Genomic DNA, 23,373 nt, shown 5'->3' with positions numbered 1-23,373 from the left:
GTGGTACCTATGGTTACATACTTAATTCATTCAAGAGGTACGTTCTTAACCTGAAGCACCACTTTAGCTAATGGGGCCTCCCGCTGCTGTCGTGCAGCTGCCGCGCAATTTCTGTTCTCATCCTGAAGCAAAGTTCTTAACCTGAGGTACTATTTCTGGGTTAGTGGAGTCTGTAACCTGAAGCGTATGTAACCTGAGGTACCACTGTATAGCTTTACTCATCAGTTAAGTCAATCCAATGGGGCTTAATCCTAGGAAACTGTGCCTGGGACTGCAGCCTAAACTGATCAGTGGGAGAGGTAAATTATGACTAAATAGCAAAGGAGAGAACCTTTGACATTATTTTTAAAAACTCACAAATGCAGGCCACAAATTATTTCTTAATAGACTTTTGAATGGAACAAGATGACCATGTCATTAGCCACATGTTGTCAACTGAAGTCTTAACAGTGACTTCAGTGGAGCTTAACTTTAAAAAGTAACCTTACTTTGTCCTACAGCCTAAGGATAGGATCACAATATTTCTGGGCTGTACTGGTGCAATCTCTTCCAGCAGCGGTACAGATAGTTGAATGCCACCCAACCCCACACCATATATGCTGTGAGGGTACTAGATGGCCCCTACACAGTTTATGATGCAGCCTGTGACAGGTCTTTGCTATTGCAACAGGTCTCAGCTGGGAACAGGGCAACTTTTGAGTAGCAGCTGTTATGACTGTTCACTGGGAGTTTGATGGGTGTGGTGTGGGTGTGGTTGGAATGTGGTTTGTTTGGTTGTTGTTGTTTTGCTTTTGTTGTTTTAAGGGATGGCATCCAATTTCGTTGCACTTTGTGCAATGTTGCACTTGTGTAATGACAATAAAGAATCTATTCTATTCTATTCTATTCTATTCTATTCTATTCTATTCTATTCTATTCTAATAGCCTTAGAGATTGTTGCACATGTAGTAAATTCATGTGGTATCAAGACCCCAGATTTCTGTGGGGTTTCTCGGGCTGGAAGGCCTGGGGGGTTTCAGTGTAGCTTAGGACACAGCACAGGGGGAAGGGCAGTGTTCAGTGTTAGAACACATGCTTTGATTGTAGAACGTTTGATCCCTGGCATCTCCAAGTTAGGCTGAAAAAGACACCCAGTTGAAACTGTAAGCCACTTTCTTATGTTTACCCTTAGCGGCACAGCAGGTTTATGGATCATACCCAGCATTCTTACAAGTTGTTAATATGTTAAGTGTGGGAAACGCATCATGTTCAGAGGAAGAATGCATGCAATGCTATTCACACACTGCAGGGAATGTAATTAGGTGTTATGGAGGGCTCTGAAAGTGAACTGAAATGATTGCTGGTCTGCTTTGCCACATGCTAAATGACTGGTCAGCTCATGACGAATCTGTCCTAGGAAAAAATATCATGAACCACGGCACTGTTTATATGAGGATCCATATAGAAAATCCTATTAAACTAAATGACTTTGGAACATTGAAACCTATGGATAGCTAAGCATTCCCATAAGTGAAAGAACCAAACCAAGGAGATGTTACACACTACATACGCTGGTGGCTCAAAATAGCTGATGAGCTAATACAAATGCCAAATTGTTATAGTAGTTAATTATACTTCCAGAGCCCTTAGAACTGATGAGCCCCCCCCCAACCTGGGTCCTTCAGATATTTTAGATTACAGCTTCCATCACCCTTGACCATGGGCTGTACTCACTACGGCTGCTGGGAGCTAGAGTACAACATCATCTGAAGGGCACTGTGTTGTGGGAAGCCGGAAGTATGCACAACAATTTACTGATCATACTGCATCCCATTCTACCATAGAGATATCCCATTTCATTGTTCTCACAACAAAGCCCATGACATAGTTTACGTCAGGTGAGGGTTTGTAATCTGATCAAAGCTGCTTCTGAGATTCATGGCTAATCAGAGATTGCTGTACTCCCTGTTCCAAATCCAGCACTCAGCCTATTATATTACACTGCCATAGGGTGCAATGGGACCTTAACAGCCATCCCATGCATGTCTACTCTGATGTAAGACCCACTGAGTTCAATGAAATGTAATCCCAGGTAAGGGTGTATAGGATTCCTTCATTTCTCTGGATTGTGACCATAGGCGGCATCTAGTAATTATTTTGCCATTAAACTAAATGACTTTGGAACATTTGTGGTTAAGCCCACAATCTAGAGTGGGACTTGCACTTCAATTTTAAATATCTTATGTAAATAGAACTTAATTCCTTGTAATATCAATACAAGGGTGTTACATCCTGCATAACTTGAGCTATTTTAAGTAGTTTTCCAAGCAGATAAGTGTGATCATTTCTTCTGAAATGCTAATTAAATATAGCCACAAATTGACCTTGCAGATGTCTTCAAGTACAATCTGGATGATGTGATCCGGCTATCTTATTTTTTGAAAATATAATATAATAGGTTTCATAGACACGGTATAAATAGCCATTCCTATCACTACTATAAATCAGCAATAACTCCTCTGAGGTATGGCAGCTGTGTATGAGGAATTACCATTTGCAAAAACATCAACAGAAATGTTAAATAACATAACAATATAAAGCATATGCTAAGAAGGCTTGAAAACTGATACTCAGCTCCATATTAATGGCAAAATAAACAGCTAATATCCAAACAGACCTGACAAGCCAACAGTGTTTTTTTATTTTTAATTGGACTAAAACCAAGTCAGGACACAGGCTAAGAATTAGAAGCTTCATTACATATATAATTAATATAATCTACACTCACAGATCGGGACACGGGTGGCACTGGGGGTAAATCCTCAGTGCCTAGGGCTTGCCGATCGCATGGTCGGCGGTTCGAATCCCCGCGGCGGGGTGAGCTCCCATCTGCGGTCCCAGCTCCTGCCCACCTAGCAGTTCGAAAGCACCCCTAAAGTGCAAGTAGATAAATAGGTACCGCTTTATAGCGGGAAGGTAAACGGCGTTTCCATGTGCGGCGCTGGTGCTGGCTCGCCAGAGCAGCTTCGTCACGCTGGCCACGTGACCCGGAAGTGTCTCCGGACAGCGCTGGCCCCTGGCCTCTTAAGTGAGATGGGCGCACAACCCTAGAGTCGGACACGACTGGCCCGTACGGGCAGGGGTACCTTTACCTTTACCTTTTTTTTACACTCACAGATGAGCAGAACATTAAATCTAAACAGTTTCCTGCAAAGATCATGAAATTTGTGTTATCCTTAGTATATTGGTTGATGTGTATAACTTGAATTTTGTCTGTTGCCTCAAGTCTCAGGATGTTTTTGTATATTTCTATGTATTTTCCACCTCATGTTTCAATCAACTTTGTAGAACAATCCAGTCCGCAAGTTATATAGGATCATTCTTAACATGAACACCTCAACACCAGAGGAACACAATAACTTGAGCAGGAAGCATATACACTTGTATAGTAATACTGCTGTACTGGCAGGAGGATACCACTGCTCAAAGTCATACATCAGAGGAGCAGATCCAGCAGAAAGGGCAAAAAGTGAACAGAGCTGAGATACAGTGGAAGGGAATCATAAGATCCATCTGGATCAGGCTAAAAGCTCATCTAATCCAGCATACTGTTCTCACAGTGGTCAACCATATGCCCAAGGGAAGCCCACAAGCAGTAACTGATTGCAATACCACTCTCCCAACCTCCAGTGCCCAGTAATTGGTATTCAGAGGTGTATTGCCTCTGACAGTGGAAGCAGAATATAGCCACTGATAGCCTTATCCTCCATGTCCAAGACTTCGGCCACATCCACACTATACATTTGAAGCACTTCAAATAACAGTTAACAGTTGTGGCTTTCTGCAAAGGATCTTGGGAACTGTAGTTTGTTAAGGGTCCCCCTCAGAGAGCTACAATTTCTGTAGTAGTAGTTTTAAGAATCAATCCCTCTTTACAGGCAGCTCTAGTAATTGTAGTGAGAACAGCGTAAACCTGAACACTCACTGAGAAACCAGTGCCTGAACTGGGATCACCTCATCCTTATTTCTGCTTTGTTGACTGTTGCTTTTGATAACATGTGTGTGTGTATCCTCGGTAAAACACATCTGAATTATGACTCACCAGCTGTAATATGGAATCTTTGTAAACCATATCAATAAATTAGCAGAATTGGCCTATTGTATGTACTGCTTCTCATCCACCCCACTGAGAAGACTTCTGTGCATTGCTTGCATTCTACCACTGATCTTGTTCAATAAACCTGGTTTCAGCTGTGCCTCTGCTCTTTGTGATGGTGAGCAGAAAGGATACTCTCACTTGTTACTTACCTCGGCTGTCCTTTAATGGGGCACACACTGGGGTTGGGAGCAATGGGTGCTATGAGTTGTTCAATGGAATCGCTGATCTGAACCTTATATAGAAACAAATCTCTCTACCACAAGAATGCTCTCCAAAGCTTTACTGCAGAACAGTCTTAAATACTAGTGACTATAAGGTAAATGATACAAAATAAAAAAGTAACACATTGCAAACAAGCAATGAGGTTCAGTTCTTTATGTAGTTCAGTAAACTTTCCTCTCTCTGGTCCCAGAGGGAGATATGAAGCTTGTTCATCACTGCAGAACTTATGCACAACCATTGCTGCTGCTGCTATTAGCCATCTCCAACAAACACACACACACACAAGCTTCTCAAGTTTCAGCTTCCTGCTGTGAGAGCTCTGCAGCTCTTGTTTTCGGAGATGAATCATCAGGTAGCTTATCTCACGCTAATGTAAAAAGACCAACCTTCTCTGACGCTTCTACCAAAGTGGAACCTTTTTGCCTAAGGTAAACTTCCCATTACAGCATTTAAAACACAATGCATCCAAGCAAAGCATTTTATGTATATTTAAATTATAACTTTTAACAGTGAAGTTCTCTGCCATGGTACTCCATCAGAAGCTGTGATCTGCATAATGGCCAGAGCAATGCACCCACCTTGATTACTATTGCTGGTGTGCTAAGCTGTGCAGAGGTCTGCATGTAAGTGATGTGGGAATTAGCAGTAAGGTTAGCTGGGATAAATAGCCAGAGCACTGGAAATCAACAAAGAGATCATGGGGAGGTGTGACTGAAAAAGAAAGACATTGCTAGAGTGCAAATATGTACCTGAATTGATCCTTGTACCATCCTCCTTTCCCCCCTATATTACAGCAGTCCCTTCAGTGTATCTGGATGGCTTTTCCCATTTCTCTGTGAGAACATGATCAAGGATTAAGATGGGAGCACATGTCTGCACTGTTTCCACTGGTCTACAGACCCACACTGCCCCTCTTTTGTTCTAGTCTATATGGGTGCTCTCCCTGGGTGCCATGAATGGGATGAAGAGAAAGAAAGGGGCATACCATGAGCTGGAGACTAGAAAGACCAGTGACGAGTCTACCTTCTATCTGCTCCTGTAGCTGTGTGACTCGGGAATCTGTCTATAGTGTGGCTGGTTGAGTGTTAGTTGTACTGCTCACCCCTCCTTACACCCAAAATCTTTGTTGCTGGCAGCAGGACACCCAGGAGGTACACTTTACCTGGCAGTGGTCACTACACCATCTCCTCCTGGCATGACTAAAATCCCCACCTCCTGTTTTCCATATACTGCTATTTCTCTCTGATCTAGTAGACAACTCCTGGTGCTTCCTATTTCTGCTCTTCCTTGTGCATGTGGCCCTCTCTCACATATAAGTGCTTTGCCCCCTCACAAAAACACAATATATGGTGGTGATGTTGGCAGTGTTCTGATAATTGCCGATGTGGGACCATTATTCTGACAGCAGGAATTGATTCCTTCCGCTGTGCCCTAGGATTCTCTGTGCATTAAGGTGGCCACTTATTGCAAGAAAGAGGACACAGATATACCTAAAATTTGCATAGGCTAATTTGTGTGTGGATGCAAATTTAGCTATAATTACTGCCATTTTAAAGCAGACACACAGTACATCTCACCATAGTGGGGAAGACAATGACCAGGCGACCTTTGTTCTTGCTCAGTCTGCTGTTTATGCGCTAACTATTGATGGACGACTTCAGTGCCCCTGTTATGTTCCCTTATGGTTCTTTATCTTCAAACCAGACTTGGACCAAACACTACCTACTATGCATGCAACTGGAACAGCCCTTCCCTGTTTGCATCTAGTTGCTTTTTCTGGTAAAAGTGTAGCAGTTTGAAGGCTGCTGACAAGGGACTATATTTCTGCATGTAGAGAGTCCTGGAGATTAGAGCACTGTGTGTTTATTCTTTCCCTATGGTGGCTTGTTCTGTAGAAGATGCTGTGTCTTCTTTCTGATTACCTGGTAGTGCATTGGTGTGCCTACTGGGATAGATGGTATCATTGGGTCATTTGGCCACCACCATGCCTTGCCTGGTGTCCTTGTTGTCTTCACCAATTAACCATGAAATTTACAAGTTATAAGTGCCTGTAAGCATTGTTATTCTGGCACTTGTTTCTGTAGCTGTCTCTCTGTTTGCTGATATTGACCCACCACTTTTCTGCCCCCCCCCCACTTTTAATAACATTAACAGAAATAGTAACAAGCCATAAAACCTCAGCAGCAATAAAAACCTCCAGCTGCACAAAATAACAAAATATCAAAGAAAGAAAGAAAAAGCTATTCCAAAGCATAGTCTGACAGACTTCATTGTGCAAATGCCAACAAAGAGGGAGCCAGATAGTTCTCATAGGGGAGGGAGTTCCAGAGTATTTGAGCAGCAACTGAAAAGGCCCTGTTATGTCTTTACCCACTACACCTCTGTGGGTAGTGGTAACCAGAGCAGGACCTGTGTTGATTCCTTCCACATGCAGGCAAATTCATGAGAAAAAAGATAGTCCTTTAAATATCCTGGTCCCAAACCATTTAGGACTTTAAAGGTATTGAATGACCAACATTTGTGCTCTGAAACTACAAAGAGCCAGTGCAGATCAAACAATAATGAAGCCTCATTTTATGAACAATAGCTGTTGGCAGCACTCTGGCTGCAGCATTTTGCATTAACTGCAGTTTTGCGTCTTTTCAGAGGTGTGTGTGTGTGTATACAACCAGGCATGTGGCCAGATCTGCCTTCTCCAGGAAACGTTTATGACTGCTTTCCAGTTTCCTTCTGACTATGCTGCTGAGTGTGCATATAGCATAATGACTACTTACACCATCATTAGCCCTGACATAGCAGCTGCTGATGTAGAAGGACTATAGGATCAGCATGCCCATTTTTTGATACAATACAGGTGCAATAGTATATTTATAGAAGACGATTATATTTTTTTACAGCCTTTTTCACTTTGGATTCATGCCACAAAGTGCACTCAAGGTATGCAGACTTCCTTTAATACAGTGCCGTCATTCCTTAAATATACTCCCTACAAACTTATATTGTTCCTTTAAAATAAGCAGAGGGAAATAAAAGTCTATACCACATATCTGGCTACTGACAATTTGCCAATACACAGCTATGGAACAAACACTGGGAAAGGTCGCTGAATCCATGAGCGACATTTTGGACAATTCTTAAGACATTAAAATGAAATGAAATAATTTATACCAGTACCATTTTGGTATTCATTTATTTTTTTAAAAAATGTTGTTAACTTGCCTCCATTAAAATTGCTCAAGGCAATTTACAACATAAAAAGGCAAGGTCACAAATTCAACAAATATATAAACATATAAAATTATTTTAAAATGCAAAAAAATCATATGAGCATGGTTCAGAATAATATACCAGAGAGCTTAAAACTCAGTACATTGGCAGGTCAGTTGTTTGTTAAAAGAAAAAGAAAAGTCTTTGCAGTGATAGCTGTCAAAGAGATGCCTTCAAAACACCACTATGCTCAGAAGATTGCCTAGTTTCATTCAAACATTTTTTGCTTTGATTCCTAAGAGGACCATATCACTGTTAAGCAATTACCAAGTGTAATCATAAACACTAGTAGAAGGGTGGAGTAGGGCCGGAAGGAAAACTCCAATTTTTAAAGTGGGATCAATTATGTAAACTGGACATACTTACATAGATTCACTTAATGGTCAATGTGCTTAACTAGCATTCTGCTTGCTAATATTGATAGAATTTGGAAATGATTTCACATTTGCTTTAGAACTGGGGAAGGAATATCTTGAATATGGACAGAGTAAAATAGGAGTAGGAGGAAGGGAGAAGCACTCTGTGCATATAGAAGTGGACGCGAGAGAGAGAGAGGTGGGGGCTATTATGCTGGATATCAAGGTAGTTTCTTCCACCTCTGATACTCCTCACTCCTGACCTGAGAGTCCTCTTCATAATGGAGATGCTGACAGAAGAACTCTTCTGACCTTTTGAGTCTAGGTATAAAGACTGGTGGGGTTGCAAGGTACCAACACTATCACCTTTTGAACTACTTTGAGATGCTGTAATCTGTATGATTACTTAATTTTGATATATTTTTAATGAATTGTTAATTGTTGAATTGCCACTGTTACATTGTAGCAACATTGTGATTCTTATTATGCATTATGGTTACAGCTGTAGTGCTACCATTGTATGTTTAATTTTTGTAAATTGCTTTGAGCAAAAAAGTGCAGCATATTAATAAACTGTGACTTTGCAAAAGAATTGGGAGCTGCACAGAATTCTTTCTGATACTCAAGACCTGTCAGGGAACTGCCATCAGTGCCGGAGGGAGAGAGCAAAATCCAGAGGGATTCCAGAGAGCGTCCCGAGATTGGGAGAGGCAGCCCATCTTCTGGGGAAGAGAATCAGCGTAGCACCAGTGGAGAAGGGGGGCAGATGGGGGAAGCGGCGAGGCGGTCCCAGGACTCCTTGCCGGGGACCAGCGGGGAGAGTAGAGGTCCTCCGCTGCCTACGTCCTCCTTGCACAGAAGGCTTTCGCGCAGAGATAGTAGGAGGAGACTAGGCGTCAAAGAGCTTCTTTGCTGGAAGAAGTTTAAGAAACGCCCACTGACAGATTCTGCCAGCGATTGAGACAGCCACGGGAGAGTGGCTGTCCGGACAGAAAAGGTTCACTCAGGCAACCCAGCCAGGTGTTTGCACCGGCTTACGCACGAGCAACCCCTAGAACCACTACAAGACCATTGGAGGCTCCATCAAGTATACAGCATAGTTCTTCAACACACACAAATCCATTCCTGGTTACCCCCAAGCTTTCTTCATTTTAGTAGTCTAATTTAGAGGATGTTGTTGTTTCTATTGTTAAACAATCTGGAGTCAGATATTCTTACTGATATAATGTGGCCTCCCTCATATGGGCTGAGATAGATTACACTGATTTCTCCGTCCATATTTTATCCCACTGTTTAGGTTCCAGAATACTCCCATGTCACCTTCCTGTGCAGACTTTAGTCCATCAAATTATCCCATAGAATAGATACCAGTTCTTTATACAGTTCTGTAAGCCTATGACTTTGTAAAGAGGCCTGGTGTCCTGGGTGTAGATGTGTGAATCTAACCAAAGATTATTTAGCTGAAGGAGAAGCAACCGTCCTATGTACAGGTCACCAATGGGCAGAGGAAGCTGCTTCTGAATAATAGGTCTATAATTTCTTTTAAAAATAAATAAATCATGCTTCCTAAAGTAGCTTTTCATTTCCCATTTTGAGAGAATGTTCCTTAAAGTTGAATCCAGAACAGAATGATGATAATGTAACAGGGGCAGTGGGGAACATATAGGATAAATGAGACCCTGTCAGTTCTACCATATCTAACTTCAATAGTGTAAGAGGCATTTGGCAGATCTGAAATGCCTTGTAGCATAAAGCAACATTTAAAAGTCCCCCTCCGCTAAATCTGTTGTATAAGCCTTTTAATGCCAAGCAATACCTTTTACCCTGAAAAACGAATTTATTAATGGCTGCCAACCCTTGAGAGTGGAATGATGGAAGAGGAAGGGGAGAGACTGAAATGGAAACAGAAAATGTGCAATAATTTTCATTTGAACCCTTGCTATTTTCCCTAAAATAGAAAAGTGAAGCTTGTTCTATGTCCAACTATATAAGTATGTAAGTCTCATTTAGTTTTTTTCATAAAGGAGCTACAATTAAGATGGAACAATTTGGATTTTTTTTCTTTCTGGGGATCTGTACTTCCAGGTAACAAGCTTATAAAACAGATTGTCATAGGAGATTTAGTGGGGAAGCAGGGCAAAAATCCCAGGAATATATACATAAACAAACAAACAAAAAATGGCAATGCACAATAATTAGTATATTCATCCACAGTTAAGGTTTGCTTTGCAAGCATCTCCATGTGTAGATTCTTTTCTTATTAAGTCTTTTCCTGCTGGACACCGTGAAAGTCAACGTAAGGTTAAATTGACAGGTAGGCTAAATTATTACAGTGGCTGGACCACATCCAGAGAACATGATACATATTTGCCAGACCTTGTTGGGACTCTTTGCATAGACTCGGTCTCAGTGAAATAAACAAAAAGGCACAGATAATACTTTCCTTTTAGCAAGAGAAGCCAGAAACTGCAGGAACATATTGAGGAGAGGGCAGAGAGGTGAGTGAAGCGAGATTGAGGGCAAAAGACTACCTTGAAGTTGCCAAGTTGCTTGGAGAAGGGCCTGCCCTTTGACAGATGCTGGCAATGCCTTGAAGACTGTCCTTTAGCAGGAGACAAGTGGGATCTGAAGTAAAATGTTTCAGTGTATCCCACTTCCTAAAAAGAGTGTTCCTGTTCAGGGCTGCAGTCAGCCAGTATCTCTAAGCTGGACATTCCATTATCCATCCCCAGGCCCATTTCATTTTTCTTTTCCAATTGGGACTCTACACTCCATGGTACATGCTCAGTTTTCATTGGACCTTTCTTGTTGTTGGGCAGGGGCTGCCTTCCTTAGGTGCTTACATTTTTTTGTTTCTTCTACAAACCCCTGTTACCTCTCTCTTGTTACCTTTCTCTTGTAACTCAGTGGCCCTGTGGGCTACCATCCTGTGACCGCTCACTGCCTGAGTTTGCTAATAAATGCATTATTGTTGTCTTACTCCCTTATGTTCTGGGGCTCAGCCTAAGCACAAATTAAAGCCGAGGCTAAACTACTGATGTAATATCATATCAGGCAGTCCAAGGCCTATGTAAAATGACACCGTTGAAAGCTTTCCTTTCATTAGTGACAGAGAGCCAAGATATCAAAATCACCAGAGACTGATGCCTGTTTGCTTTGCTTGCTCTAAATATCACAGCCCATGCAACTGCATTTGCTGACAGCATCTCTCATTTCACTTGCTTCCTCCCAAAAGAATTCCAATTAAAAGTTTTAGGCACTTCATATTAATGCAGCTATGAGGAAGTAGGTTAGAAGACAGCTTTCTCCTTCTTTCACCAATAAGATGCTCAACAGCTGTCAGAGGCGAGCCAGCGGTAAATCACACAAAGTAAGCGGAGTTAACTCTTGATTAGAAGGATCAGGATCTGCTCAGGAGTGTCAGGTCTAATGAGCATAGCAACTCTTCTTTGGTAGGGCTTGCCCCTATGAAGCAGTTGTAGCGACTGAAGATCCCCCGTCTTCCCACAGCTGTCAAAGTTTCCTCCTTCCCAGGGCTTTCCCCAAGCAATCAGAGACTGCACCTATGTCTTTGTTTCTCCTGCTTCATGCCTCTTCACCAGCCGGACTCCTCTCTGTTGGTCTCCCTCATCTCCTGCTTCAGCTTCTGATTCTGGACTTCTCTCTGACCACTCATCGTTATCCCACCATCAATCCCCTGGCTCCAATCCTTCTCCCCTTGGGGGCTCTCCAGCTGGTTCCTCCCACCATTCCTCTGTGTTCAACCAGTCCCTGACATTAGCTATTGCCTCAACTTTGGTGTCTGGAGTTTATGATAATCTCATTATTGAGATCCATCTCAAGCTGGGTTTGGGACAGAAATGCCTTGGTTGCTGTAGTCATTGAACTTTGCTGGAAGATAAACTGGCTGGATGCTCCCATGGCCTGATGCATCTTATGGCTCTCTTGACAGATTTTGACACCATTGATCATAGTATCACTTTGGGTCTCCTTGCTGGGATGGTGAAGACTGGTTTTCTGTGTTTAAAGTCCTTGCTTTAGGCTGGGTGGTGATGCTAGGAGGCTGATAATCTACCCTATAGCTGTTGACTTGCAAAACACCAAAAGGGCCTATCTTGTCTCCCATACTATTTCACATCAACATGAAGCCATGTGACATCATGCAAACATTTGGGTGACTGCTGCTAATCATTAGCAGGTAGATGACACCCAGCTCTATTCCTCTTTGCCAGCTGACCCCAGGGAGGAAGCAGTGTAGGTTGTAATACATTTGTTGGATTAGTGATGGACTGGATAGAGTGAACAAACTGACATTTAATCCAGACAAGACAAAAGTATGGAGTACATTGTTGATTCCGGAGTAGGTATGGAATTCACTTTAGATGGTGTTGCAATCTCCGTGTATACTCAGGTTTGCATTCTGGGGGTATTTTGGATCCAGCATTCCTCCTGGATGCCCATGTGGTAGTGGCGGCAAGGATGCTTTTTACCAGGTTAGGCTGATACCACAATTGTAGCACCCTTTCCTAGGCAAAAGTGACCTAGCCATGCCATAAAAGATGATGTATACAGTCACTAGATGGTGAGGTGGGCAGGCCACAGGGAACACAGACGGCCAGTCTTGAAAAAGCTTAATTAGCTCCCAGATAGATTTCAAGCCTAACTCAAAGTGCTGGTGTTGACTTTTAAAGTTCTAAATTAGGGACGGGGAACCCCTGACTTTCCAGCTTTTATTAGACTGCAACTCCTATTATCCTTGATCATTGCCTTGTTGTGTTGAATGGAGCTGGTGGAAGCTGGAGTCCAACAACATCTGAAGGACCACCCCGTCACAATCCTAAATGATCTGGCTCCAGGATACTGAAAGGACCACCTTCTCCCATGCACACCCACTAACATTTTTAAGCCAGTGTGGTGTAGTGGTTAAGAGCGGTAGTCTCCTAATCTGGGGAACCGGGTTCGCGTCTCCGCTCCTCCACATGCAGCTGCTGGGTGACCTTGGGCCAGTCACACTTCTCTGAAGTCTCTCAGCCCTACTCACCTCACAGAGTGTTTGTTGTGGGGGAGGAAGGGAAAGGAGAATGTTAGCCGCTTTGAGATTCCTTAAAGGGAGTGAAAGGCGGGATATCAAATCCAAACTCCTCCTCCTCCTCTTCTTCTTCTTCTTCTTCTTCTTCTTCTTCTTCTTCTTCTTCTTCCATAGAGGCCTTACTCTAGATCCCTCTACCATTGGTCAACTAGAGAAAGACACAGGGTTGTTGCAGTACAACAGATGATTTGGAGATCTCTTCCTTGTGAAGCTTGTTCTCTTCTGTTAGCTTTTTAGCATCAAGCAGTTTAGACTGTATTGTTTTAAACATCCTGCTTTCTCTGGATACTCTGCTGCTTTGTTTTGTTTTCTTCATCTGGGATTTTGATGTTTGTTTACTGCTGCCTAATTAGTTGCTGGCTGGTTTTCTGTGGGGGTTTTTTTGTATATTTTAAATTATTGTTTTAATGGGTATTTTGTTCTTGTTCTATTCAAGTCCGTTACCTGTCTTGCAGACTCACTGGTTCAAAAATGACAGGATATAAATAGTGTAATAAACTGATATGCCTTTGGAAAGAGGTTTGGGGGGCCTTTTTTTTAGCAAGCCTGGAGACAGATGACAAGTTGTGTGTTTGTTTGCAGGCATGGTAGCATGATTCAGACATTGTTCTATGTGATGTGCTGATCCCACTATCTAGCAAATGTTTGCATTTGTAATGTTCCACCAGTGGATTGTAGTTAGACCTATGCAGTTATATAACTTGCAAAAATAATTATTTCTCTAAACTTCCAAGCTTTATACACAATTAATTAAATACCATATTTTTCCATGTATAAGACTAGGGGGTTTTCCCTAAAAAATAATGTCAAAAATTAGGGGGCGTCTTATACACGGATACATCTTCCCCATTTTCCTGAAGTCCCCCAAAATAGGGGGCGTCTTATAAATGGGGACATCTTATAGACGGGAAAATACGGTAATATGTTCTTTAAAAACAGATTATCTTACACTTGACACATTTGTTTCCAAATATGGTTTAGACTGCAATTCTATATATACCTACAGCGTATTCTTGGGAAGAAATTCACCTAGGACTTACTTCTGATGAAATATGCATAGAATTACAGTGCTAGTTTCTAAATTCCATTAAAGATTCTAATACAGAATAACCTTAATAACGAAGGAACTCCTAAATCTTTCATTAAATAAAAACACACACATGAATTAAATATATAGAGAAATACCAAGTCATTTATTAAAATGATGTAATTAATGAGATTGGGTTGTTATTTAAGACTTTAGGACTTTCTTTAAGACCTAGAGAAAGAAGTTACTTTTCAGGTGACCTGTTCCTATCCCTTTTGCCCAGTAGGGCCTTGTTAGCTGAAAGATGGACAAGCAGAGCCCCCTAGCTGTAGCTTAAAGAATCTATGGCTTGCATAAAGAGGGGAAACATGCAAGTGGATAATGCAAGTGATATTTTGAGAGGATCCTTGCTGTCTGCAGTGTTGCAGGGAATCCTGTGGATCCTTATAGGGATAGCCAGATTGCCCAATAAGATCAGTCATGGTGGACAAGCTTCCCTGAAAGACACCCCTCACTGGTCATCTTCCCCTGCATCATGCAGAGTATGCTTAGGGTGCTCTCTCAGTACCAAAGAGGCATCAATGAAGCCTCAGTGGCATGGGGAGCACTCTGTATGAACTGAGCATACATTCTAGAGCAAATTAAAGCAGCATCTTCAACACAAAAGTCAAGGGCACCCCTGGGTGTAGGAAGATTGAAAACCACTAATCCACAACGGTTAGGACTCTGATTAAAGACACGTTTACCAATTATCCATATTAGTCTATTGAATAATATTTGCACAGGGCTGGAAACAATGGTTCTGAACCAAGAAACACGTTTTCTTTGTTTTTAGGCAATGCAGTTTCTTTTTAGGCAATGCATACGTCTATCATACAAGTCCTGTGTGTGAAAGGAGAGAGGGTGTGTCTTTAGGTGCTTGTCATCTGCAGGTATCTTTTTATAAAATCAGCATTTTGTTTCAAATGTACATTTTTGGGGAGTGGAAAAGATTAGCTACGAAATATGTAGTTTTCAGCTAATGACTGTGATCAGCTTTATTTTGTGCGTGCTCTTATAAGCATATCCTATGTAATCCCCAAAGTTCTCAATATCTGAAGTTTTTGTGGCATGGACTAAAACAGCCTAGCAAGTAGATATTTTGTAATACAATTTTCAGCGCAGGTCTGGGTACAAGTGGGAGAACCATTTTTAATTTCCACAACTACCAGAGCAGTCTGATGAGTGGGCAATGCCTATCCATCAAAGCCCCCTGCCCTTTTAATAAAGTACTATTTTTATTCTCCATCTGGACATTCAGTGAAATTACACTGAAGAAAATCTTACATAAGGCATAATATGAGAGTTCCAGCAACTCTTCATTGTATTAAAATCGAAACGAAAAGGAGGAGTCAGCAGGAAAGATGATGTGTCTGGAGAAAATGCTGTTTATTCACAGTTTAAGTGGTTGAGCTAGAATTGCACTTGGAGGGAGAGAATTGGCATGGGGGGGGGGAATGAAGCTTTGCAAAGCCAATCATAGCCATAATTGTGAGTGAGTGTAGCAGACCACACCATCTTTGAAAGAGAACCATAATTTTTGCTATTGGTTCTGCACAGATTAATTTCCTGTATGTTTAATTTTATTTTTGACATGGCTTTCTCTATCTAGTGTCATTTATTTTAGTGGCTATAATAACTCAGTGGAAAATGTCACATTTCATTTCCAAGGCATAGAGCTCCCAGGCAGCACACAGTGGCTCTCACTAGTCTACAGAAGGTGGGCTTTTCAAATGTCAGGTAATATATATGTATGTGTATATTTATGTGTGCATACATATATTGTATCTGGGGCATAAGAATTGTATTCAGACACAAGGCTAAATTATGGTTTAATGGTATGAGAACAAACAAATGAGTCAAAGCTTGTAAACTCTTTCCTTTCCCCTCCCTCCTTACCTTCCATTACTGGTTTAGCAAAGGAAACCATAATTTGCTATTCCAACCAAACCTGAGGAACTATGATTTGCCTCAACACTAGGATTAAACTATGGCTTGAAATCCTGATTTGCAAGCAAGTAATGGTTTGTGTCAACCACAGTTAACTGGGTATGGCCAAATAGCAAACCGTAGTCTGCTACTTGCTTGTCACTGGAAGTTTCTAACCTCTGTGCCAAGGAAGGAGAAAGGAGAAATAGGAAGGAATGTGTGAACCCAAGGCTCAAGCCTGATTATGGCCGTAATGATAACATTTAGCAGATAAACCATGGTTTAATTCCATGTTATGTCTGAGTAGCCCCAAAGACTAGTTCATGCCATTCCTCTCCCAGAAGTTTTATTGTTTAAGTTAACCTGTGGATTGCCCATTTCTTATTTCCAGGCAGACTGTGGCAGAATGTAATAGTTAGATGTTATAACTCATATCACATGACACATACTTTCCATTGCTTTGGAGATTCTTCTTCTCTAGTGGCAAAAGAAAGATACAAAGGCTAGCAGTAAAAAATACAACAAACTGAAGCTAGCAGCACAAAATACAACTGGCAGATATTAGCAGTGATCTCCATTCTTGTGGCTTAGATCCTTAAGGGTTTAAAGTCCTAAGACTCATTAGGGTAAATAGACAAGGTTGGACCTGCCACAATATACTGAAGAATGAAGTTGCTCTCCATTCAGGATTCTAGATACTCCACTACATTATCTTCCCACTTGACTTTGAGTTTCCCCTGCCTCCCCAACAGTCAGCTAGCATTCCATGGCCACAAAGAATGCTCAGTCTCAACTGGATTACACTGAGGAGGAAATGGGGTAGAGCCCTCACAACTTTAAGTTTTTTACTAAAAATTTTAACATAGTATTTCTGCAAGCGAACTTGGAAATTCCTCTGAGTCAGCCAACACCTCCTTATTTTATTCAGGTGATGCCATATTTGGATGCCTTCCAGTAGCACCTTAAAGACCAACTAAGTTAGTTCTTGGTATGAGCTTTCGTGTGCAAGCACACTTCTTCAGATACACACTTCTTCTTGCACACGAAAGCTCATACCAAGAACTAACTTAGTTGGTCTTTAAGGTGCTACTGGAAGGAATTTTTTTGTTTTGACTATGGCAGACCAACACGGCTACCTATCTGTAACTATATTTGGATGCATAAGCCATAAAACTACTGAGAATTGATATTGCTATGGTGAGTGTACCTTATGGGATTCTATCACAGGCTTCTGTTAACATAAGATTTGTTGTGGTCTTCAGACAGCCACCTTGATCCAGCAATGGAGCCCATCATCTGATTGCTGGATTGGAGTGGGAAACCAGAGTCATACAAGGAGCACCAAGCATGTGTCCCACCGCTGTATGGGCTGATCTCTGGGTTCAGGGCTCAAAGTCTGTTATCAAAGCAATCATGGTGGTGGGGCAGGATAGAGATCTGTACTATGTATCTAAAGCAGTATTATACTACTGTTAACAGTCACGGCTTCCTCTAAAGAATCCTGGGGACTGTAGTTCTTTAAAGGTGCTGAGAGGTTTTAGGAGACCTCCTACTCCCCACACAGAGCTACAATTTTCACAGTGGTTTAACATTCAATCCCTCTTCTCAGGGAATTTTAGGAACTGTAGCTCTGTGAGGGGGAATAGGGATCTCCTAACAACTCTCAGCACCCTTAACAAACTACCTTCCACATAATTTGGGGGGGAGGGGGAGAAGCTCTGACTGCTTAAAGTGGTATGATACTGCTTTAAAAGTGTAGTGCAGATGGGGTCAATATAAGCATGCTTTGCAATGTGATCCCCTCTAGAGGTCTTAATTTAATGTTTCACCATTCCATTTCCAATTTGCCAGGAATGAAATATGTAGAAGATTTTAATTTATTAGATCTATGTTTTACAGTTTCTTTTTAAAAATATTATTTAACAGACAATATGCTTTTTATTGTGATTATTTACCATAGCAGCACACAGCTACCAGAATAATGTCACCTTCTGCGGTATTTTGAATCAATTTACAATATGTGCAAAAATTTAATCAATAAGTACAATTAATATTGCAAATAAATGTCAAAATGATATACTTACTGCTGGATAAACGAGCACCATTTCATGAGTAAATGTTCTTTGTGGCATCAGTTCAACCCCCACTTTCATCTACAGTAAGCAGATTAAATGGAATAAAAAACGACGTGCCAGTTTTTAAAGGTACAAATGGCACAAATTTCAAATTATTGATTGCTGACTATGCTTACAGACATCAAACAGTGCTTTCTTTTCGGGCAGCTGTAATAGCTCACTTCAATGTAGACAAGATCTATTAAATAAAAGTTGAAAATGTGGTGACTCCTGACAAGTCAATGTCCTTTTTAAATCACCCTTATTCTGATTTTTTTATGGGTCAAAAAGGAAAGCTAATTAAGACAGCAATTCTGTGCTATCTACCTGGGAGCAAGCCCCATTGAGCTCTGTGGCACTTACTTCCAAGAAAGAGTATGTACTGATAGTCTAATTTATGAGGCATATATTATGTTAGGGAGTAATCTTGAACATAGTTATGAGGCTTAAATCCCATTGACTCCCATGTGATTTAAACAGTGTGTGCAGCACTTGGAACTGTAGGTTTGTGACTGAAAATACTATACTTTCCTTACAGTGTAATAATATACTGTAAAAGCCTTTTTAAGAAGCAAGCTATCACCCCATTTTATTCTCAGAACTCTAACCACTGGACAATACGGCACTTAAATTCTCAACTATACACACTAATACTTAAGAATTCATTTCAGCTGGTGATCATCATGAGCAAATTTTGCACACCCAGGAAAGAAAATGGGTAATAGATTTGATAAAAGAATCTTGAGCATGTAAACTGAAACCACCTCAGGGTTTTGTTGTTATTTTTTTGCAGTGATAAAAGGGTCTAATTCTTTCATGTCTGTCTGGAAACATCTGTCAAAATGTTTTCATAATCAAAATTCAGCATGCAGCACATCCATTTTTATACTATGAAAGGCCCAAACAAACCTGTTAGCCATCTGAATGCAGACGCTGATTGTTATGTAGTGTAGTTTCACCCTGGGCCAACAGGGGGATACTGTATATAGTTTTCACTCAGGTCTGTAGATAGTTTTCACTCAGGTCCGCGTCTGTTATTTTAGGCGGGAACTCTGGGCTGTTGTGGTTACAATGTTGACAGCCGGCTGCCTATAAATACAGGCCGGCTGAGCTGTTCGCAGTCAGTTCTATTCCAGCTTACCATAATAAAGAGCTACTTGAAGAAATCGCTGTGCCGGCTGCTATGTCAACCCACGACTTAACACTGGCGACGAAGGTGGGATGGATGGACATCAGAGCACAGCCAGATGCGGCCAGCCTCTGAACTGAGCTGAATCACTGAGCTGAATCACAGAGCGAAATCACTGAGTGAAATCACTGGGCAGAACCAATTCAGAGCTGACTGTTCTGGCTAGAGCACTGTGTTCCATCCATCGCCCTTCACGCCGGCATCGGAATCATGGCTTCACTTGTGCCTCTACCGCCGTTTGCGCCAGCCTCTGAATCATGGGACTCCTACCTCGCTCGGTTCGACTGCTACCTCCAAGCCAACGAGCTGACAGAAGTATCACAGGAGCGGAAGCGGGGCCTATTCCTCAGCCTCTGTGGGCCTGAGGTGTTTGAGACGGCCCGAGCGTTGGTTGCGCCTGAAGCTGTCCAGGCAACACCATGGGACACGATCCAAGAGAAGCTCCGCAACCACTACGCACCAAAGCCATCCAAGATTGCTGCCCGCCATGCGTTCTACCACCGGAACCAGGCAGAGGGGGAGTCAATCAACAACTACACCACCGCCCTGCGACAGGCTGCAATGCACTGTGAGTTCCGAGACTTAGACGATGCCCTGATGGGTCGAATCGTCTGCGGGGTCCGGGACATCCATCTGCAACGGCGCCTCCTAGCCAAGCCAGACCTCACGCTACAGAAAGCCATTGAGGAGGCTGTGGCCTCAGAAGCTGCTGAACGCTCCGCCCAGGAGATCCGCAAGTCCAGCAGCCCGCGTCTTGCTAGGGAGCCAGTTCCGGTGCATCATGAAGAGGCCAGCAGTGAGGAGGCATCCTCCAGTGAAGACGATGACGTGCACCAGACAAAGCGGGAGCGCAGGAAGTTCCAACAGAAGTCCAAGGGCCAACCGGAATGTGCTGGCTGCGGAGGCAACCATTCCCGTGCCAAGTGTCGATTCAGAGACGCCATCTGTAGGAAGTGTTCCAGAAGGGGCCACATCGCTAAGGTCTGCCGATCGGCTCCGTCTGACACCCCCCCTTCATCGACTCGCAAGTCCAAGTCTTCACTCCAGTCTGCCAAGGAAAGTTGTTTCGCTCTCACCAACTGCTGCTGCCCGTCTGGAACCACGAATGGCCAAACCGACTCGCCTACGCGACGCAAGCTGAACGTCACGGTGCTCATTGAAGGAGCTCCATGTGACATGGAGATCGACACCGGGTCTGCCCTGTCCATCGTGTCATGGAGCACCATCAAAAGACTGGTACCCAGAGTGTCCAAAAGGCAACTCGACTCTCACCGCGTACACCTGAGAGACTACCAGGGAAACGACATTCCCGTGGTAGGCGTTGGCCAGTTCCGGATCGCCTTCAAGGATTTTTCGGGCCTGCTCCGGTTGGTGGTGGTCGAAGGTCAGCGGCCAAGCCTCCTAGGGCTAGACTGGTTTGATGCCCTCGGCCTGGAAGTCACCGGCATCAACTGCATCTCTAACGCAGAGACTGAGGGTCTGGTCAAAGACTTTGCCGAGGTTTTTGACGGCACCTTGGGCCAATATACAGGTACGCCCATCTCCTTTAGCCTTGATCCACAAGTCGCCCCCATCAAGCTAAAGCCACGCCGGGTTCCCTTTGCTCTCAAGGCTAAGGTGGACGAACAACTGGACAAACTGATCGCCCAAGGAGTTTTGGAGCCGGTTGACCACGCAAAGTGGGAAACCCCCATCGTCACGCCTGTCAAGCCAGATGGGTCGGTGAGAATCTGCGCTGACTACAAGTGCACGATCAACAAGGCACTTCAGCAGCACGCTTATCCGGTTCCTGTTGTCCAACACCTGCTGCATTCCCTGGGTGAGGGTAAGGTCTTCGCTAAGCTGGACCTTGCCCAAGCCTATCAACAACTGCCAGTCGATGATGCCACTGCTGAAGCCCAGACGATCGTCACCCACCGGGGGGCATTCCGTTGCCGCCGGTTGCAGTTCGGGGTGAGTGTGGCTCCTGGCATCTTCCAAAGCCTTATGGAGCGTCTCCTGCAAGGGCTTCCGGGCGTGGTACCATATTTTGATGACGTCTTGGTGTCTGCAGACTCACACCAGCAGCTGTTCGAGCGCCTCCGTGCCGTGCTGACCAGGTTCCAGGAGGCCGGGATTCAATTGGCAGAGAATTAAATCCTGCTCCTCCTTTAGAGATAGTTTTTGAAACACCAAAGTAAGCAAAACAGTCAATAACTCCAAATCTCTGCTTTGTGGCTTGTGATCAAAGTATTAAAATAATTGATATATTATTCTGACTTGATTACTGACAAAATATTGTTCTAGAGCAATGACTTTTTTAAAAAAAGAGAAAGGAAATTTCAAATTGAACACAAAAGATTTATTTTCTATAAAATACAACTCTCAGTATTTGAATTCAGCTTCAACAAATACAGGCTTCCTTTAATTTCTTTTTTCTTATTGATCCAAGCGAATAACAACTCTCGTTTTTCAGAAAATAATCTAATACTCAAAGAAATAGAGAATATGACAGAAAGAAAACAGAACAGAGACTGAAGGTAATTCCAAACTGGTGCTTAATGTGGGATCGGTGTGCCTCATGCATGCAAGTTTCTTGCATGGCCAAAACAACATTGTTGGCATTTAAATGTCACCTAGTATCCTTCCCCTGCATTTAATCAGAATTTACCCTATTGGGGAGCAATCCAATACATCTTAAAATATTATTAGTACAAAATAAAACCTTATTGTCAATGACTATTTTATGATACCTCAGTGATTCGTTTGCACATTAAGGTCCCATTTGGAAGCACTCAGAATAACTGGACTCCAAATCTCAAGCTGACACAAGGAAAAACATATGTTTGCCATTTTCAGAAGTCTGCAGACTCTATAAAATGTAGGCCAGATTACCTGCTTCCATTTTCCTGATTTCTCTGTTGTTTCCCCCGTGATGAATTATCAATTGGATGTTCCTCAGTGCAGGGACTTCTCCTCTAATACTTTTGGAAGTGTCATGCAGGTAGTTGGAGTTATATGAACAAACAAGCCCAGGAAACACAGCCAGAGAAGCTGCAGAGCACTGGAGAACTGGTGAATGGAAAGAAACAGACACAGAGAGCAACACACTCACACATGTTGTCTACTTTGAAATTATATGGTGAGCGCAACCCCGCACCCACCAAAATTGTAAAGAAACACCCAGTGAATGAAGCAGAAAAACAGGAACCTCTTTCAAGGGAAAGCACAGCGCTTATCTCTCTCTACTGGTCATTTTTTCTACTCCAAATTAGCTGCTTTTCTCCTGCAAGAGGTCCAAAATGCATGTGTGCAGAAAGAGGATAGAAACAGCTTTTTCTCCCTCTCTCATAATACTGGAACCTGGGGCCATCAACTGACGATGAATGTTGGAAGGTTCAAGACAGAGAAAGGAAAGTGCTTCTTCACAGAGCACATAGTTAAACTACATAATTTGCTCCCACAAGATGCAGTGAGGGTCATCAGTTTGGATGGCTTTAAAAAGGGATTAGACAAATTCATGGAGGAGAAGGCTATCAGTGAATAGCAGCTACAACGGCTATGTTCTACTGCAGGAGACAGTATAGTGGTACCTCGGGTTACAGACACTTCAGGTTACAGACGCTTCAGGTTACAGACTCCGCTAACCCAGAAACAGTACCTCAGGTTAAGAACTTTGCTTCAGGATGAGAACAGAAATCGCGTGGTGACAGCGGGAGGCCCCATTAGCTAAACTGGTACCTCAGGTTAATAACAGTTTCAGGTTAAGAACGGACCTCCGGAAAGAATTAAGGTCTTAACCAGAGGTACCACTGTATACCTCTGAATTCCAGTTTCTCAGAATCATAACTGGGAACAATGCTGTGGTAACTAAGGTCCTTTGTTAGACTTCCTATAGGTATCTGGTTGGCTACTGTGAGAACAGAATGTTGGACCAGGCGGCCTTTGGATCCAGATGAACTTTTTTATTTTCTTATAGTTAAATGCTACTTGCCAGATGCTCCCCCACTTCCCGAATCTGCTT

General features: G+C 42.6%; 1 protein-coding gene and 1 long non-coding RNA gene across 4 annotated transcripts in view; both read right to left on the bottom strand.

Moving 5' to 3' along the window:
* Window positions 1–7,536: 7,536 nt before the first annotated feature.
* Window positions 7,537–12,864, bottom strand: LOC310707723. Its single transcript, XR_014526694.1, has 2 exons — window positions 9,053–12,864; window positions 7,537–8,612 (listed from the first exon to the last, which is right to left on the bottom strand). It is a non-coding gene; the product is annotated as an uncharacterized lncRNA (long non-coding RNA).
* Window positions 12,865–14,855: 1,991 nt separating this feature from the next.
* Window positions 14,856–23,373, bottom strand: part of LOC310707687 (uncharacterized protein) — a 46,922-nt gene continuing 38,404 nt past the window's right edge. Inside the window, exons 2-5 of one of the 3 annotated variants that reach the window (XR_014526638.1) lie at window positions 22,245–22,421; window positions 18,319–18,380; window positions 17,228–18,220; window positions 14,856–17,015 (exon numbers count right to left, since the gene is read on the bottom strand). Coding sequence is in view for 1 of the 3 variants with exons in the window: in XM_083505038.1 (XP_083361164.1) it covers window positions 16,497–16,544; window positions 18,152–18,220; window positions 18,319–18,380; window positions 22,245–22,421 (356 nt within the window). In the remaining 2 variants the exon portion in view is untranslated. The remainder of the gene's footprint in view (window positions 17,016–17,227; window positions 18,221–18,318; window positions 18,381–22,244; window positions 22,422–23,373) is intronic. The other 2 variants (XM_083505038.1, XR_014526641.1) reach the window with 2 other exon arrangements.

This window comes from Podarcis liolepis, assembly GCF_965112155.1.
Source record: "Podarcis liolepis genome assembly, chromosome: 5".
NCBI classification, from domain to species: domain Eukaryota; kingdom Metazoa; phylum Chordata; class Lepidosauria; order Squamata; family Lacertidae; genus Podarcis; species Podarcis liolepis.
The sequence above is the reverse complement of the archived record's forward strand: the minus strand, read 5'-3'. Positions and strand labels throughout refer to the sequence as shown.